This window comes from Squalius cephalus, assembly GCF_949319135.1.
Source record: "Squalius cephalus genome assembly, chromosome: 8".
Classification (NCBI taxonomy): domain Eukaryota; kingdom Metazoa; phylum Chordata; class Actinopteri; order Cypriniformes; family Leuciscidae; genus Squalius; species Squalius cephalus.
This window is the reverse complement of record NC_137129.1, coordinates 5,234,920-5,253,722: the sequence shown is the minus strand read 5'-3', so window position 1 is coordinate 5,253,722 and position 18,803 is coordinate 5,234,920. Positions and strand designations below refer to the sequence as shown.

At 39.0% G+C, this 18,803-nt stretch overlaps 1 protein-coding gene across 3 annotated transcripts in view; it reads left to right on the top strand.

Annotated features, from left to right (window-relative positions):
* gatad2b (GATA zinc finger domain containing 2B) overlaps positions 1 to 17,489 on the top strand; it is a 38,345-nt gene extending 20,856 nt beyond the window's left edge. For 2 of the 3 annotated variants that reach the window (XM_079878736.1, XM_079878737.1), the window contains exons 2-11: positions 5,762 to 6,112; positions 7,039 to 7,168; positions 7,280 to 7,411; positions 10,818 to 10,952; positions 11,305 to 11,475; positions 12,604 to 12,958; positions 13,944 to 14,146; positions 15,271 to 15,381; positions 15,585 to 15,786; positions 16,481 to 17,489. In XM_079878736.1, coding sequence (XP_079734862.1) covers positions 5,763 to 6,112; positions 7,039 to 7,168; positions 7,280 to 7,411; positions 10,818 to 10,952; positions 11,305 to 11,475; positions 12,604 to 12,958; positions 13,944 to 14,146; positions 15,271 to 15,381; positions 15,585 to 15,786; positions 16,481 to 16,617 — 1,926 coding nt within the window. In that variant the 5' untranslated portion in view covers position 5,762 and the 3' untranslated portion in view covers positions 16,618 to 17,489. The remainder of the gene's footprint in view (positions 1 to 5,761; positions 6,113 to 7,038; positions 7,169 to 7,279; positions 7,412 to 10,817; positions 10,953 to 11,304; positions 11,476 to 12,603; positions 12,959 to 13,943; positions 14,147 to 15,270; positions 15,382 to 15,584; positions 15,787 to 16,480) is intronic. The other variant, XM_079878738.1, reaches the window with a different exon arrangement.
* Positions 17,490 to 18,803: the final 1,314 nt, after the last annotated feature.

Genomic DNA, 18,803 nt, shown 5'->3' with positions numbered 1-18,803 from the left:
AGAAAAAAAAAAAAGTTATCTGTCTTGCTGTAGTTAAAAAATATGATGAATATTGTGAATATATTAAACCAACATGCAAATGTTGTATTTAGCTTATACTACAGGGCTGTTGAATGCTTAAATCTGATTGGTTGATGAACGTTCTAAGGTTTCTGTTATTTTCATGGAAACACACGGCTAAAGTAGATCCAGGCCAGTCTTGACCGCATTACATGTCCATATCACTTCGCCAAATGATTTCAGTTATTTCAAAGGTCCTTACATCACCAAAAGAACCAAAACCCTCAACGAACACTGACCAAGCAAATAAATATAGTAAACAATAGGATAAACATGACAAATTATTTCCATCGTCAATTTGTCACAGAGGTCTTAGATATACAGCAACCAGAAATGTGGAGGTGTCACTTGTCCATTAAGTGAATACAGATTAATCTCACACACACACACACACACACACACACACACACACACACACACACACACACACACACACACACACACACACACACACACACACACACACACACACACACACACACACACACACACACACACACACACACACACACACACACACACACACACACACTAAAGCCTTCTTTCCTAATATTATGGCTCAGCAAGGTCACCATGACTGCCCGTGATGAGTCCCGTCTTATAGGAATGGATGGGTAGTAAGACTGATCTTTCCAGGAGCTGGATGTTAACTAATAATAATTAGAGCCAAACAAAAGCATTTAGGTGATGTAAATGCTGATTTGTGTTTGTATCAGGGCCTGTGTGACGCTCACGTCACAAAGAGCATCATCTGTCAAGCCACAGATGAGAACCTCTCCTTCTCTGTGTGTGTATGTGGTCTATAAGTGCGGCAGGGTGGCACCATGCTGCTTTTCTCCTGACCGATGTGTGTGTCTCTATGCACCTTTGATCCCAGCCTCGCTCCGGCACATCATATTAAACACACTCCCTTGCTTGCAGATGCTCTGAAATCAAAGTTAAGGAGTCCTGGGGAAAATGTTTGAATTCTGTATGACCTCAAACAGAGAGGGGTGGTCAGAGATGAACTACGAGCATTCACAATGTGCTTTCTTCCAGAAGTGAAGAGATTCTGTTTTTTATTTTGTCTGCTTCACACTATAAAACAATGTTGACTTGGCCTATGTGCACGCTGTATCCTTTCATTCATAAACGTAAAATTAAAGGTCGCTGCCCCCACAGCAAAATTATGTTGCTGCCCCTACATACTTTAGGTATACAAGAATGACATACAGATATCCAGATTCAATACTGATTCACAAGCTCTCAATTAGATTTTAAATTTGATTTAATTTGATTCTGACTTATAGGCTTTCAATTTGATTAGATTCAAATTTGGATTTAATTCTGATTCTCAAGCTCTCAATTCGATTTTAATTTATTTACAAGCTGTCGTTATTAATTTCCTTCTTTTTTTTTTTTTTTTTTTTTTCCAAGTTCAATTTGATTCTTATTTACAAGCTCTCGATTTCATTAGATTCCAATTTTGTCTCGATTCAAATTCCTAAGCTATGATTTGATTCTGATTCCCAAATTAGATTAAGAATTCAGTTTGATTCATTCACAAGCTCTTGATTAAATTAGTTTTCATTTAATTCCAGGTCATTTGGGTAGAGTCAGTCATTATGTCTGTCTTGTGTTTATAAGAAATTGCTTTAAATTTTACGGGGCAGTGTTTAATATATATATTTTTTAAACTTTTAATGAAGAGAACTGGTTCATAAGAGTCATTTGTTTCAGGAATCGGGCTCCACTGGTCACACTGTGTTTTTCATTTACTATAAAGAAGCGACTCAGAGTAATGTATTTGTACAGAGATGCTCAAAATAAATGTGCAACTGAAAATAGGCATAGAGTATCAGTTTTTTTAACTTCAGGGTCGTTAAAATTAAAATACTGTTTTTTTTTTACCCAGCCCCATTCAACTGCAAATGTACATGTGTATTAGGACTGCTCGAACAGCACCAGTTCTCTTTCATATTTTTAATAACTCCCATTTTGTGAGTCTCGTTACATGATTTTGCTGCTTTGCACGTTAAGTTTGGGCTTTTATGCTGGAAAGGGATTGAATGTGGCACAATAAACGTTTTATCTCGATTATCGTATTTTCACAATCATTGGAAGCCAAAATCGAAACACTCAATTTTGATTAATCGCACAGCCCTAATGCATGTCTTTCTTTATGTAAAGTTTACTCTCTTACTAATATACAGGGTCCAAAGAATTAATACTCGGCGAGCGGCAGCACCTGATAATGTTCTACCTTTAGACTGGAGCTACGAGCAGAATACAAATGTATCAGACAGATAAAGAGGTTCCAGCACAAACAATAGCCTGCATAGAGTCCTGCACATTCACTGTCCAGACACTCCCCGTGTGTGTGTGTGTGTGTGTGTGTGTGTGCGTGTGGGAGGGGGGAGAGCCTCTCTCTGCCCTCTGGCCATGAAGGGTCCGCCCAAGCGTGCCTAACTAATAAAGACGAGCAAACACACACATGATCATTTAGATCTGCAGTACGTGACACATGTCCAGAGCGCGGCAGAGCCTTATGTGTACACACAATCAAATCTGCACTTGAGCATGCATGACCCCGCGGTGCATGCGTGTGCGTCGCATGGGAGCGTACTCACTCTCACACACACACACACGCAGAGTGATTCAGTCACGTTATAGACTGGCTGTTGGGCTCCCGTGTGGTGTGTTGTGCTTTTGTCCGGAGGGGAGAACAGGAAGTTAATGGCTGACTGTAAGAATGCAGCAGTAGAGATGGGCTCATCTTGTGCTTCAGTAAACGAGTGTCACTGCTGGTTTACACGGTTTATTGGGTTAATCATGTGTAACACGTATTATACTATTTTTATATAGGACATGATTTTGGAGTTTTACCTGTATACTTAAGAATTTGTGGTCCTGATCTCTCTCATCATACCATAAATTACGCTTTTGGAGACAACGAGGATGTCTCCCAGGCTTTACTGTCTCTTTAGCAAGACTGTGCTTTTTATCAATCTACTGCACCACAGTTTTCTCTCTTGGTCTCACAAAACAGACTCGCTGTGTTATCCGACAACAGAGCTGTTAGCGTAGTTCAGTTTAGGTAATTGGGAAATTTAAAATCTGTATTCTGTTAATGTTCTCAGGTCCTAAATGAAACCAGTTGTAGTAAAGCTCTTCGGTAACAAGCCACCTCTTGTTATTTCTGTCGAACAAATTTCACCTTTTGCTACTCTAGCATCATTTTTGGTTACTGTGAAGTGCATCCACACTGCTGACATGTTTACCTGTTGTAGCTTATCCATGTTCTGTGAATTAAAAATAGTTTCTGATACCGCTGCAAGTTTTAAAGGCTTAGTTCACCCAAAAATGAAAATTCTGTCATTCGTCATGTCGTTCCAAACCCGTAAGACATTGAGACATTGTTGACTACGCAACTTCAAAAAGTCCATAAAGAGATCATAAAACTAATCTATATGAATTGAGCAGTTTAGTCCAAATTTTCTAAAGAGACTTAGTCGCTTTATATGATGAACAGATTAAATTTAGGCTCAGGTATAGTAAAAGGTCTGCAAAGTTTTAAAGATCAAAGTGCATGACAAATAAAGTTATTGTCACCTTAAAGAAAGAATCGATTTCGAACTGCCAAAATGAGTCATCAGCAATTCCAGTCTTGCTTCCCGTTACAAACCTGCGTAACAATGAGTTAACATTCGTTTAGAGAGACTGAATCTTCAAACTGACCTTTTTCAGACTCTTTGGGGAATGAGGTGATGTGTAATGTATATTGTGAGAAAATTAAAGTGTTTTTGACCTTGAATGCATGTAAACATATTGTAGGAGACCTCCAAAACAAAATTAGGAACCTTTAAAATAGCATAATGGGGGCACTTTAAAAATATTTAAAAAAATATAAAATGGAAACAGAACTCTCCTTCATCAGAGAAAAAGTCTCTAATTATAGTTCTTGGGTAAGGCTTGAATCTTCCGTCACAGTAATTTGGTGCCAGAAATACGATCCCACAAGTGGGGAAGGTCTGTCCCCTCTCAGTGACCGCTTTGTGACGTTGTCAGCAGGAGTTTTGGAAAGCTCCGCTCAGCTGCGCGTCTGAACTCAGATATTACTCCTAAAGTGAGGTAGGGAGACCCTCTCTACTAGCAGCCCAAGCAAATTTCCTCAGTCAAACCATGAAAGTTACACTGATTTGTATGTAATGATCATGTAATTTATCAATTAAGCCTGGAGAGGCCTTGGTTCTCAAGCACTGTAGTCCACAGCCTCAGCACGAGACTAATGGCTCTGTAAAGTCTGTGGGCGTGTTGAGGAGTCATAGTCGATCTCTCTCACTTTCTCTCTTGCTCTCAGCTCTTTCACTGTTAAAGAATAATTAAGTGATTTGCATTGGTCTCTAGCAGGGGAATTTGTACATACAGATTAGATCAGGGCTGTCACGATACCAAAATTTCAGTAACCGTTAGCATAACCAGTTACAATCTTGATACGGCTGCGAGAATGAATATATGCTTGAACCAAATACATTCATTTTTATTTAAAAGGTAACTTGTTAATATTTATATTTCTTGGTAAATAGTGCCTCAAGTTATTTAAAATTCAATTATTTTATCAACTAGGGATGCCCCAACTAAGGAATTTTCTAGTTGACTAGTAGTTGTTCATTTAAGCCATTAGTTGACTAATTGCACGTTTATATTATTTATATACTAGGGAGAATATTAAAAACATAATGAACTTTACATAATGAACATAATGAACAATATATATATATATATATATATATATATATACTGTGTGTGTAATATAATATATATATATACTGTGTATATATAGATATAGAGATATAGATATAGATATACAGAGATAATATATAACCTATTCCACCACTCAAGGTCACGCATAAAGCTTGCAGCAAAGCAATGTCAAAAAAGTAATGATTATGAATGTGTTGGAAAAAATAACAAGGAGACATATTTATTATTTATTATGAAGAATCAGGAATGAAGTTGACGATGCTGACTCATGACTCACCTTCTCTACAGTTTAGTAGACCTGCATTTAGAGAGAAATGTAGCTTTCATATGGATTTATTAGATAAGCAGAGAGTATTTCTTTTAGATTTGAATTAAAGTTTCAAGCATTTTTTTTCAAACATTTCAAGCTTTCTATAGATATATTTCTCATGTCTGTGAGACAAGTAGCCTATACGCTGAGTTTCAGTTCATTTTTGTGACGCTCTTTAGTTACGTTCTGTTTGTTTTCCTTATTTTACAAAAGCACGACAATTTGTTATTGTGAGACCTTTACAGTTTTGAATGATGTATTACTCTTACCAAAATAACCTAGTAGTTCAAGTCATTTCTGCTGTTATCAGGGAAAAAATGCAAGTGATTGCACCGACCCCTCGATGTCATGCAGTAAGCGTGTTAATACGTTAGCTTCCACTCTCGCACAAACACTTAAATATGCGCCTAATTAATCCAGGTAAACGTTAGAGTGAGCAGCCAAGTTACTTACATGTTTCAAATTATAAGCCATATTTGAGGTCGATAGATGATAAGCGAACGTTTGGATTTCCTGCCCGACTCCTTAGTAAGCCTTTTCTCTACGACTATTAGGGGGCGGTCGTATTATGAACTTTTCACCTGGATGTGGATGATTAAAAGCTTAACAAGTGTGTTCACAGATACTCTCTCTCTGTGTCTCTGACAGGATGGAGCGGATGTCTGAGGAGGCGTTGAGGCTGAACCTGCTGAAGCGGGGTCTGGAGGCGCCGGATGAGCGGGAGGCCAAGCGCCTGAAGATGGAGGGTCACGAGGCCATGGAGAGGCTGAAGATGCTTGCCCTCCTCAAACGCAAGGATCTGGCTGCTTTAGAGGGGGCGGCGGTTGCAGCAGCCATGGCAGAGGGCAAAGGTCCTGGGGGCAGCCAGGGGCTGATGGGAGCTGTGCCCTACGAGGAAAAGATGAACGGAAGTTTGAGAGTCGGGGGCCATGGAGGTCCCAGCAAGAATGGGAAGGAAAACATAGTAGATGAACCTGTGGACATGAGTGCAAGAAGGAGGTGAGGTTTTGGGAGACTGTTCCACATCAGTTTGCACATAACTTTGCAAAATTTTGCAAAATTTGCATCAGCACAGGAGTCATATTTTATTATTACATTCAGAAATAATGTAAAAATACCAGTAAATAAAACAACTTTTACAAGCAATATAAACTCTATTAACATGTATTTTAGTTACCCTTTTACCACAGCAAGTCCTTTAAAGAAGACCTATCATGCAGTATTTCAGTCGGATTTTGTTTTTGGGGTCAATTAGAATAAGTTTTTATGCTTGAATGTTCAAAAATGTATTTTTCATTTTATTTGATATTGTTGCAGCTCCTCTCTTCCCAGTCTGTCATTAACGCTTTGTTTAGTTACTGTCTCTATTAAGCCCCTCCTTTTGAAAAGCACAATGAGCTCTGATTGGTCAGCTGGATCAGTGTGTTGTGATTGGTCAACTGTTTTAAGCGTGTTTAGGAAATGTCACACCCTTACCATAACAGAGTTTCAACACACTACTAACTAACTTAACCAGGCGTTCAGAAACAATGCGCATCGATATAGAGAATAACTTTAATCGAACTTGTAGAGTCATTAAAAACAGATATCCACTCCGGACATCACTTTTGGCCACTACTGTATATGCTATTGGTCAATCTCATGTGAGTGACAGTTTGACCGATGTGTTATTTTTACTATTATATTAGTAATAAAGTTATTTTGATTAAACGACGACCTCTGTGGAGTATCCCAGTACCTGTGTGACTCATTTTAGACATGAACGGATAGAAGTAGCTCCGGCTACAATGTTCTTCTGCAAGACTCATGCAGTTTCGTTTATTAACCGCTAGAGTGCTAAAAGTTACATTGTGTACCTTTTAAAAAAAAAAAAAAAAAAAAATGTAATGGTTGATTTTGTTTCTGTGATCTCTTTTGACATCCAGTGAAATGGTTCGAGAGCGACGCACTCCGTCACCAGACGTTATCATTTTATCAGACAACGAGGCGTCCAGCCCACGGAGCACGCCTCACCCTGAGGAGAAACAGCATCAGGCCAACCTGGAGCTGTTTAAGGTACAATATCCATGCAGGAATCAGGTCTTTAGGGTGTTACCCACCATTAAAGCTTTGCGTGAGTCTCGTGAAGATGTTTGCTGAGCACTTATGTGTGTGTTTGCTCTGCAGGGGAAGACTGGCGAGGAGCGGCAGCAGATGATCAAAGCTCTCCGAGAGGAGCTCAGGCTGGAGGAGGCCAAGCTGGTGCTCCTGAAGAAGCTGAGACAGAGTCAGATGCAGAAGGAGAACGTGGTGCAAAAGGTCAGAACCGTTCTCAATGTCTTTATCATCATCATCATCATCAATTGTGAATTTGAACTATGTTAATTAGATGGGCGGGCTGATTAGAGACAGTTTCAGAGTTAGGAAAACATTTCAGCCTCATAGCTAACACACTGCTGTGTCTGTTTAGTGTAGTATGCAGATTTCTCCATGCAGATCTGACCTTTAAAGTCCCTATGAAATCAAAATGTTTTGGCTTTTAGTATGAATATGTTAGCCTTAAGGTGATCTATAAGCTAGTGTGCTCCAAAACAATGTCAAAATTTGCATTTAGAAGAAATAAGCATTCAAAACAGTCTCTCACTTCCACCAATATGGATCAATGATTTTGATGACTCTGCACTTCAGTTTCTCATCAGATTTTCTGTCCAATTAAATGCTCTCTAGAATCTAAAGCGTCCCCCCCCCCCCACACACACACACACATTATAAATAGACACTAAATCTACGGCTAAAATCTGTCACTTTTCACACATTTCCTATTTTCTACATGGTGAATGGCACATGCTGCACTACATAGGGAACGATTCAGACAGTGTAAATATGCTTTCCATTGGGGCGAATGAAGTCTGGATTCACGTTAGTGTCTCACAGTCTCCGGTCCAGAGACGCGACAGCACAGAGAGGATCATATGCATGAGTTCTGCACAGAATGCTTTATTTTAAAGTGATATGGAGAAGATTAGGAGGAGAAACGGTTATAGATTAGGAGGAAACTGCGGCTTTACCGAGCTCAACGGCTCTCGCATGAGCTGTGATAAACTAAACACTTGGCTATTTAAAAAAAGGGGAGGAGCTGTTTGATATGTCCCACCCCATCTTCCTGTTTCAGTGGAAATTGTCAACACATTGAATAATGCTGTGTGTTTCAAGGCACTTCAGTGGGCCTTTTAGACCTTTGATGTCACTGTCAGAAGTTAAAGTACTAAAATACATGGTAATGAAGTCACACACATGATGTCTGTAAATGAGATCATATTATTTCAGATGGTCCTGCTAAATAAAGTGTCTGGAGTAGCAGTAGCATGTAAAAAATAGAAAGGGGATGTCCATCAGCTGAAGCACGTTAAAAAATAAATACGACCTCACGTTATGTCAATCACGCTTGCACACTGCCTCCGAAACTTTCGTCCGTCATAAAAAAATTCGGATCGGGTTTGATTTTCGGTGTTTTTTTGCATCCGTAACAAGCATTTTAAATGGTGTTTTGACAATTCAGAGCCACCGAATCACGAATACGAAAAAACACATGAAAATTTCAGACTCGGTGTGCAAAGGCCTTAATTACGAATAATAATTTTGCCACCCATGTACTAGTATTACCATGTGTGTATACCGAGTATTATAACTCATTTATTTTTTTATTTTATTTTTTTTATGTTGATAAAGAGTGAAGTATTGTTACTTTTCACATCCTTGTTTTTTCTGTACACTTCCACTTTACAGCTGATGTGTGTGATTTCTGTGAAATCAGCCTGCAAATGTCTGTCTTATAGTTGTCTCTTCATATTAAACTGTAATTGGAGAAAGTACTTTAGCATCAACAACAACAAAAAATCAGCATTGTCTGAAATGAATGTCGCAGTGTTGTCTGCTGTAAATCTGCCTGTATTTGTACTCCACATGTACACTGCAGATCCTCTGTACAGCATGTTCACCTTCACTGTAAAAACACCAAGCAAAATAACCTCCCCTCGTGTCCAGCTGAGTGTTATATTAATGCCAGGAAAAACTGCCGAGGTAAATCGTTCTATAGTTGAAAGGACGTTAGTTACTAGCGGGGGTGAAATAAGGTAACGGAGTGAGACAGGTAGCCATAACCTCACAGATACCATATCACAGCTCTGTGTGATGTTTGTCCATGTACGTGTCATTGAGATGTTTTGTCTGTACTACTCAACTCAGTGTCTGTCTAGATACAGGAATGGCCATAAACACTCACTCGCGCCTGACGTTCTCACTGGAGGATGCAATTTTGATTTGCTAAATTGATTTTGATTTGTTATGATGAGATGCAAGGTTTAATTATTATTTTATATATATATATATATATATATGTCTATATATATATGTCTATATATATATGTCTATATATATATGTCTATATATATATATATATATATATATATATATATATATATATATATATATCTTAAATGTCTTTTGTTGGCTACCCAACACATACACGCACACATATATACACACACACACGTGTTAATCCACTGTATTTGGATCCACTGCACAGGTACATATACATACATACATACATACATACATACATACATACATACATACATGCGTGCGTGCGTGCGTGCGTGCGTGCGTGCGTGCGTGTGTATGTGTACCTGTGCAGTGGATCCAAATACAGTGGATTAACACGTGTGTGTGTGTATGTGTTGGGTAGCCAACAAATATATATATATATATATACAACTTATTTTTTATTATGAAAAATTATATTATATATATATAATTAATTAATTAATTAATAAATTATATTATATGCCGAAGCCTCTAAGTGCCATCTGAAATTTTCTTCTAGAATGATCATTTTTATCAAGCTCGTATATTTAAGTTAAAAAATTTCACTTAAATGGCAATGCAAATTACCTATTGTAATTTAAGTGAAATTAATTAACTTAAATATACAAGCTTTATAAAAATTATCATTGTAGAAGAAAATTTCAGATGGCACTAAGAGGCTTTTGCATCTGAACTCTTCATATACACACATATACATATACACATATGCATACGTATGCATTTAAATGGGTTATGTATTATATTCTTTGAAATTGCTTAGATGAAATACCATGAAAGATGAATATGCTAATCATTCTTTCAGTGTGTAAAATGTCCCTGTTACCTGTCAGACATCCCTAAAATAGGTGTGTGAAGTCACATTTATCTGTGTGATATCCCTAGACGGTAAAAAAAATCTGTGGCCTCAACCAGTGAGTTGGGAACAGCACAATTGTTGAACAATGGAATACGGGGAAGTGTTTGTTTCTTAAACAAATCCTAACAATCCTAAACGTTCAGTAAAATCCCGAACAATACCTATTTTTCTACTTCCAATTGGTGGAAATCGCACAGCAGCGTTAACTGAAAAATGTTGCTTGAGTTCCTCTAATACAGTGGATTTACTCAAGCTTTTGGACTTCAAGGTTCCCACATTGTCCACAACAATCCCCCCCCTCACAATTTCTACCTGAGCAAATATTTTAGAGCTTGGCAGAACTAGAAAGTGTATAACTACCCTTGGAAGTTTGTCGAGGCCCCTAGTGGCTCCCGGCCCCCTGTTGAGAACCACTGTTCTAATACATTGTAAGTTATATTGGCACTCTTTGTACTAGATGGATTTTGACCTCTTAATGTCTTTCAGGTGCCGGTGGTCCAGAATGCCCCGTCGTCAGTGCAGCCGTCACCCATGCACGGCTCTCAGGGGCTCGGGAAACTACCCGTGCGGCCCGGCATGCACTCGTCCGAGCCTCAGAACCTGCGCACTGCACAGGTACATGTACGTGCAAAGGAGATATGCGCACCAGAATATTCCTTTTCCAAATCTGAGCTTTTTCTACATGCATTAATGTTTGTTTCTAAAGCAAGCACTAAATACTCCTCATTACGTTATATATATATTAGACTGAACATGTTAAAGCCTGCTGTTGGTTGCCATGGGAGCAGCACCTTAAGATCAGCATAACTGTATAGATTGGTACCAGTAACCATTTTTAATAACAGTCCATCTGTTGAGTACAAACAAAGCATTTGATGTCAACAATGTGACTGACAGTGTCTGTTGACATCTAGTGGACATACAGTGCATTGCATATTTATTAATAGCTCTGTATGTGTTTTTTCCCCCTTAGGGCCACACAGTAATCAGGTCTGCTGCCAATGCATCTTTGCCCCCCATGATGATGTCACAGCGGGTTATTGCACCCAATCCTGCCCAGCTTCAGGGTCAGAGAATGCCCTCCAAGCCTGGCATGGGCCGCTCCTCCACGGGCGGTTTGGGTAATACAGTGAGCTATCAGCAGGTACGGTCGCACCGTTAAGCTCAAACACATTAGTCCTAATTCGTTTTGTGGTTTTTCTCCCTGCAATTTATTGACATTGAACTTTTAAACAATTATACAATGTGAACAGCTCAGGTTTTATCTGGTCATAATCTGTTCTGGGAGTTGCTGCGTCACATTTGTACTTTGTTAAATATCATTTATTACAGGCTCATTTCAAAAGACTGAATTTATAAACTAAGGCTGTGCGATAGCAAAAAAAATATTTTCAGGCTTTTGACTAAATATACACTGACGTTCAAAAGTTGTGGGTGTAATTTTTACGTAATATGTTTATTTAGCAAGAATGCATTAAATTGATCAAAAGTTGACAGTAAAGAAATTCTTTTGAACTTCCTATTCAAAGATTCCTGAATAATGTATCACTGTTTCCACAAAAAATATAAAGCATCAGGACTGTTCTCAAAATTGATATAATTTAAATGATGAAATTCAGCTTTGCATCACAGGAATAAATTCGATTTTATAATATATATATTCACATAGAAAACAGTTGGTGTAAGCTGTAATGCAATTTCACAATATTACTGTATTTTATTTAATAAATGCAGCCTTGATGACCATCTTTAAAAAAATATTAATGGTAAAGTGTGTGCATATATCTCAGTATTAATATATTTATGAATTGCATTAAAAGGGTGTGAGTTTTTTTGTTAATAGTTAACTAAATTAAATACAAAATAATCATGTTTTCATTATGAACGCAGGACAAACAGTATTTTTTTGTGTTTGTCTACACTAATGTATATTTTTACTATATTATTATGCTATATTTGCTACAATGCAATTACTCAATTTTTTTTTTTTGCCGCTTAGATTAAAATTTTGCTTTTAAAATTTCTCCTCTGGATGGTGCATAAAACAAACCAACTGGAACGGCCCTTGACTTAATAGCCAAATAAAAATGGTGCATTAAATCACAGCAGTATTCATAGTGTTGTTTAGTTTTATATCGCCAACAAAATCATATTGAACATGTCGTATATTTAACAAATAGCCCAGATCGCAGACAAATCGCAGCATGAATCATTGATAAAAATGGATCGTGTCAGTCGCTGATGATTTGCCCTTTTGCTCTGTGTGATGCAGGCTGCCAGCCAGCAGGTGGGGGTCTCGCAGCGCTCGGGCTCCTCTGCGATCTACATGAACCTGGCCCACATGCAGGCAGCGGGAGCTGGCGTCGGGGTGGGTGTCAGCGGGGTCGGTGCCGTCAGCCCGTCCACCCTTTCCAGCGCCTCCAGCGTCGCTTCTCTGAACGACCAGGCCAGCAGCCAAGCAGCCGCTAAACTGGCCCTGCGCAAACAGCTGGAGAAGACCCTGCTGGAGATCCCTCCACCTAAACCCCCAGCACCCCTGCTGCACTTTCTGCCCTCTGCTGCCAACTCTGAGTTCATCTACATGGTGGGGTTGGAAGAGGTGGTGCAGAGCGTCATTGATAGTCAGGGTGAGAGCGAGGGGAAGAAACCACACCGCAAAAACTGTTGGATAGGGGAGGATTCTGAACCTTGCACAATATGGAAACGCAATATAGTTTGAATTGCAGTATGATACACATTAAGTCATATTGCAGGGTGTGTTCACACTTTGCATGTTGGGTTCGATTAAAGTGAATTTGATGGCTCTGTTAGTGCGGTTCATTTGAATAAACGTGAACGCTGCCATCTGAACCCTGGAGTGCATCAAACAAACAGACCGAGACTAAACTTTTCAGGGCTTCTGATCGAACTCTGGTACGGTTTGACTAAAATACGAACGCAACACGGACCAAACACATCTAAACAAACCAAAAACAGGACATGATGTCACAAGATGTGATCCTACGAAGGACAGATTGCCCAGGCATACCTGGTTGTTCTCGCCATAGTCACAATGTTGCCCATTACAGTTCAGTACAGGCGCTGGAAACGTGTCTCCTTGCAGCAGATCCTCGTTGTGTGTGTGTGTGTGTAACAGAGGAATTCCTGGCGCTGTTTTGATTCCTTTACACGTTTTATATGTTGATAAAAATACCATCATATGTACGCGCATACAACTAGCACATTAAGTCCAGAACGCAGCATTATTTTGGATGTTCAGTAAGTTCCGTCGCAACCATTTTTTAGTCTCGGCCTTTAAAATGGCACTGTGAACACTAAGTGAACCAGGACTAAATGTATCATTTTTATTTTTTTGGTCCGGACCAAGAGAACCAAGAGAATCGGACTAAAAGTGTGAACACACCCTAAAAGAACAAAATGGTTTAATCCACAGATCTAATGTTCAAAAGGGTTACAAAAATTGTGCAAATAGAATCATTTGCCGATCACACTTGACCCAAAAATGAAACAATACCTGTGGTTTATTAAACCACATTCACTCGGTTCAGTTTGCATGCTGGTCTAATTCTGTTCATCACTAAACTCCTCTTTTGTGTGTTTGTAACTGATCAGGTAAAATGCGGGGGTCACTGCCACACGTGGAGCCGTTCTTCTGTGCCCAGTGCAGGACCGACTTCACCCCACACTGGAAGCAGGAGAAGAGTGGCCGCATCCTCTGTGAGCAGTGCATGACGTCCAATCAGAAGAAGGCCTTGAAGGCCGAGCACACCAATAGGCTGAAGAACGCTTTCGTTAAGGCTCTGCAGCAAGAACAGGTCAGTCGATATCTGAGGTTTCATTTCACAGCAGAAACAAGTAGACAAGTATCATGACAAGTAGAGTTGTCATGATGTCAACATTTCTGCAGTCAGTAACAGTGAAATTTGATGATTCTCAATAAAAGTTTCAATACCGCACTACAAACTAGAAAAAAGTTAAAAATGTCATAAAGCAGGTTCCCACGGGTCCTTGAAATCCTTGAAAGTTTGTGAATATAAAAATTCAAGGCCCTGGAAAGTTTTTGAAAATAAAAACGCATAGGTACAGATCCTTGAAAGTGCTTGAATTTATTTCGTGCAAGAAGTTTTCTGAAAAAAAAAAAAATCAAAATATGGATTTTTTTCCAGAAAACTTCTTGCACAAAATAAATTCAAGCACTTTCAAGGACCTGTGTCTGTGTTTATTTTCAAGAACTTTTCATTCGGTCTGCTAATGTGTTATTTCGCCAACACTTCGTGGCCTATGCATACTAGCTTGCTTGATTTTCGTTAGTTACGCGCATTTACACGTTACGTTAATTGTTTCCCGCGTGAGGTATTTGTGTTGTACATTGCCATGACGTTCACGAAACTACTCGATGGTACCTCAACGTTTGTTGTTTGACACACATTAAGTCCTTGAATTTGAGAGTACTGGACCTGGAAAGTCCTTGAAAAGGTCATTGAATTTGAAGTTAACCAAGATGTGGGAACCCTGAGAAATGTTCGATTAAAAAAAAAAAAATAGAAATGTTGTTTTAAGTTTAAGTATTCAAATTGAAATAAAAATAAATGAAAGCTATACATAATTTTTTATATATATAAATAATATTAAAATAATACTTATATGCTGCAGAATTGCAGAAGTGAAATGGTAACAAATTAATTCAAAACAATGACAAACAGCCTACATTTATTTCTCTTTATTAAGTAACATTTTCTTCAAGTTTTAAATAATACATTAATAGTTTTTGTTCTTCATTTTACTTATTTGTCTTTATTATTTATATTGATTAATATTATATGTATTCATATAGACTCATTCATTATTATTATTATTATTATTATTGATTTAATACTGACGTTCCTAGCTGGTGGTTTGTGTGGTAACTGTGGTTTGTGTAACTGTACGCTGGCTTCAGGAAATCGAGCAGAGGTTGCAGCAACAGGCCGCTCTGTCTCCCAGCTCCGCCCAGACTGTGCCCAGCGTGAGCAAAGCGGAAACCATGATCCGACACCATGCCCTCCGACAGGTAAACCCTCTCAGTGTGGACTAATAATGGGATCTCATGAGAGCATTTTTATGGATTTTGAAATGGATGTTTTATTCTGGCCTTTCAGCTAATCACAGATTTTAATGACTGATGATTCTGAATGCCAGTCTTCAAATGGCAACTTTAATGGTACCAAAAGGTGTCGTGAAATTTAACACTGATTCTGTGTGATTTGCTCTCAGACTCCCCAGCCACAGGCCGCTCTACAGCGGAGCCTGTCCAGCTCAGCACGAGGAGTCCTCTCTAACTTCGCCCAGGCCTCCCAGCTCTCGGTGGCCAGTGGGCTGCTGGGTATGACAAGCAAGCGCTGTGGCGGCAGCAGCAGTTCCAGTGGCGGCAGTCGGGCCCAGCATGACAGCCGCAGGCAGATCTACAATATCCCTGGTAAGATGATACTTCTCAGTTAAGAAAGCACCGTACACCTTAAAGAGGACCTATTATGCTTTCTTACATTTTCACCTTTCTTCAGTGTGTAATTTTGCTGTTTGAGCTTGAAAAAGCTCTGCAAAGAACAAAGTCACTTCAAAAGAGAGTTATTCTCTATATCAGTGTCAGTGTTTCTGAACTCCCTGAAACGCCTCCATTGTAGTCTTCAGTTTTCTTCTGGTCACAATATTCCTCATTTAAATAATTCCTGCCCAAGGCATATGCAAAATAAATCTAATTTTGTTGAAACTGTGAGATTAACTGTGAAATGATATAAAAATATATGAAAAAGTTTAATGTTTGGTGAGATTAATTACAGATAAATGTGCAATAATTTTTTTTAAACGATTAATAGCACTAAAAAATATATTATTCAATTTAATGTAATTTACTTTTTTATTTCAGCGCAAATAAATTCACGTTTACTCCTTATTTTATTATTTTATTTTGTTGGCATGATTGTTGGGGTTTGATAGGATCACACGTGAAAAAGTTAGTTAAATTATTTATTTTTGGTGAGAATGGTTATTCTGGGAGTGTATGATTTCTAGAGCACCTTTTTTTTTTTTTTTTTTTTTTTTTTTTTTTTTTTTTTTCTCAACTTTTTTCCCTTTACTTATCCCGGCCCCTCTTTTTGTCTTCTCCATCGCAGGTCTGAATATTGCCTATCTAAATCCGGGAGCCATTGGGGGCCACAAGGCATCCAGCCTAGCGGACCGTCAGCGGGAGTATCTGCTCGACATGATTCCCCCGCGCTCCATATCCCAGTCCATCACCGGGCAGAAATGAGCCCCGACGGGACTGCAGATCCCCCCCCCCCGGCCCCTTTCGGACGCCCCACCACCCCTCTGTTCTACATCAGAACATCCCGACCCCCCACCCCAACACATACACACGCACACCATCACCCCATCGCATGCAGTGCCTGTCCGTGTGCCTACCCAACTAACCCATAAGAACAGCTCAATCAGTCAGACTATAAACACCAGACTGTGCATCTCAAACTTCGGTTTCCTACTATAGCAAAGCTCTTTATTGTTATCTCAACTTATTATTGCTGTTGTTATTGCTACTTCTATTATTATCACAGTTATTATTATTAGTATTATTGTTGCTTCTGTTACAGTTACTCTTATTACACTTATTAGTAGGTTTAGTGGTTTTTGCATCTTTTTATGTTCCTACCCTAATGTTTTTCTTTTTTGAGGGAGGACGCCAGATTGCAGGGTCTCTTAAAAATCTCCAAGCTTTTTTGGTTCATTTGAAATCTTCCTCCCTCAGTCGCCCTTGTAAAATTAGACTCATTCTCTCTCACGTCGTATATGTTCAGAGTTGGAATGGTTAAAGCGTTCTTACCCGCAGAGAGAGAGAGAGAGCAGAATCTTTGTAGCGTTACACGTTTGAAAACTACAAAGTCCTCCGAGAACCTTCCGGTTCAGAGAGATTGAGACAGACTCATGTACATTGATCAGATTGATCCTTATGCAGAGTGCTGATCTGAGAAGGCCACACGAACTGAAAAAGGACTAGCACGGATGAGTCTCCTGCTGTCGAATGTACGGAGAAACTGTAGAATCCGAGTCCTGTTACTGAGCAGGATCTCTCCCGTGTCTCTCGATGCCTTCACTTTCACAGGATGCAGTGATGTCGTATATCTCCTTGTGTGGTGACGTCGTGTTTCACTGCACAGCAGAGAATGAAGCCAGAGAGTTCCATCTCCATGAACTTTTTCTTTCTGCTTGGGTGTTTTTTTGTACTCTTTCTTTTTTTTCTTCGTCGGGCGGCGTCTCCATCTGAAATGGCCGTGTATCTTAAAGGTACTTGCCACGGGAGACGATAATCATTGATATGTCAAATAGGTGGAATTATTGGTAAAAAAAAACACAAAAAAAACGGTTTATGCGTAGATTGTTAACGTGAGTTTTAACAGAAGGCATTGACAAGGATCAATCATCATGTTAAAGCAATGCACATGAGATGCCTCGTTATGGAGGAGCACTTTTCTTCTTAATAAGTGGGGAAAAAAATGGTTAAACGAAAGAGGATAAGAATGTTTCAGCTTAAGGTATGGATGCCATCGGATGTCTCGGAGAGAGCTGGGAGAAAGATTTTGTGGAGCATTTCATCTTTTCGAGAGAGACCTGCTTTTTTTCCGACCCCCACGTTGAATGAATGCATTTCAAGATATGGTACGCGTGTTTGTGGAGGCGATGGCGACAATATAAGCAGTGTTTAGTCGATATGCAGTATTAGGGATTTCGTGCAGGATGATTTGGGACTCCCATCAGCGCCTGTTATTGAGGCAGTGCTCCGTGTTTCACGAATGGCTTTCAAAGGGTTTAACATCTGCTTGTTGACAAGAAGTTGAGCACTTAACTTTTTTTTCTTTTTTTTTTCGATCCTAAGCATTTACCATGACACGTTTGGTTCTTTTGGAAATCAGACTTTTGAGGTCTGTCGTGTTTAATAATAGCCGTGAGGAAACTCGAAGCTATGAAGTGGCGAATTAATGGAAATGAATCTGTGCACATGCGTCTTTCTGTCATGTGAATAGTCACTGATCCTTGCAGTTTTTTTTTAAACTGTGTCCTGTATAACGCCACTGATTTGTGGTGGAACGATGCAACTTTTGAACAAAACAATTTTGAAGCTACCTTGGATTTAAATTTTCAGGTGCAATATTAGATGATAGGATGTTTACATTTTTATTCATTTTTTTTCTTTTTTTTTCCTGGCAATGAAAATAATTCAGTCCCTTTTAGTCATTCTGTTCAGTCTTTGATATTATTTTTGCTCCAATTTTATGATCTGTATTTTTTTTTTTTTTTGTTGTTATTTTGAAATGAACGTAGGGTGTTTATAATAACTCATTTCTCTCTCCTGCTCTCTCTTGTAGACTATATTAGATGCATCCATATACCTGTGTTCATGTATTTACGAGAAAGTTGGATTTTGAAGTTTAACTTCCTTTTTGA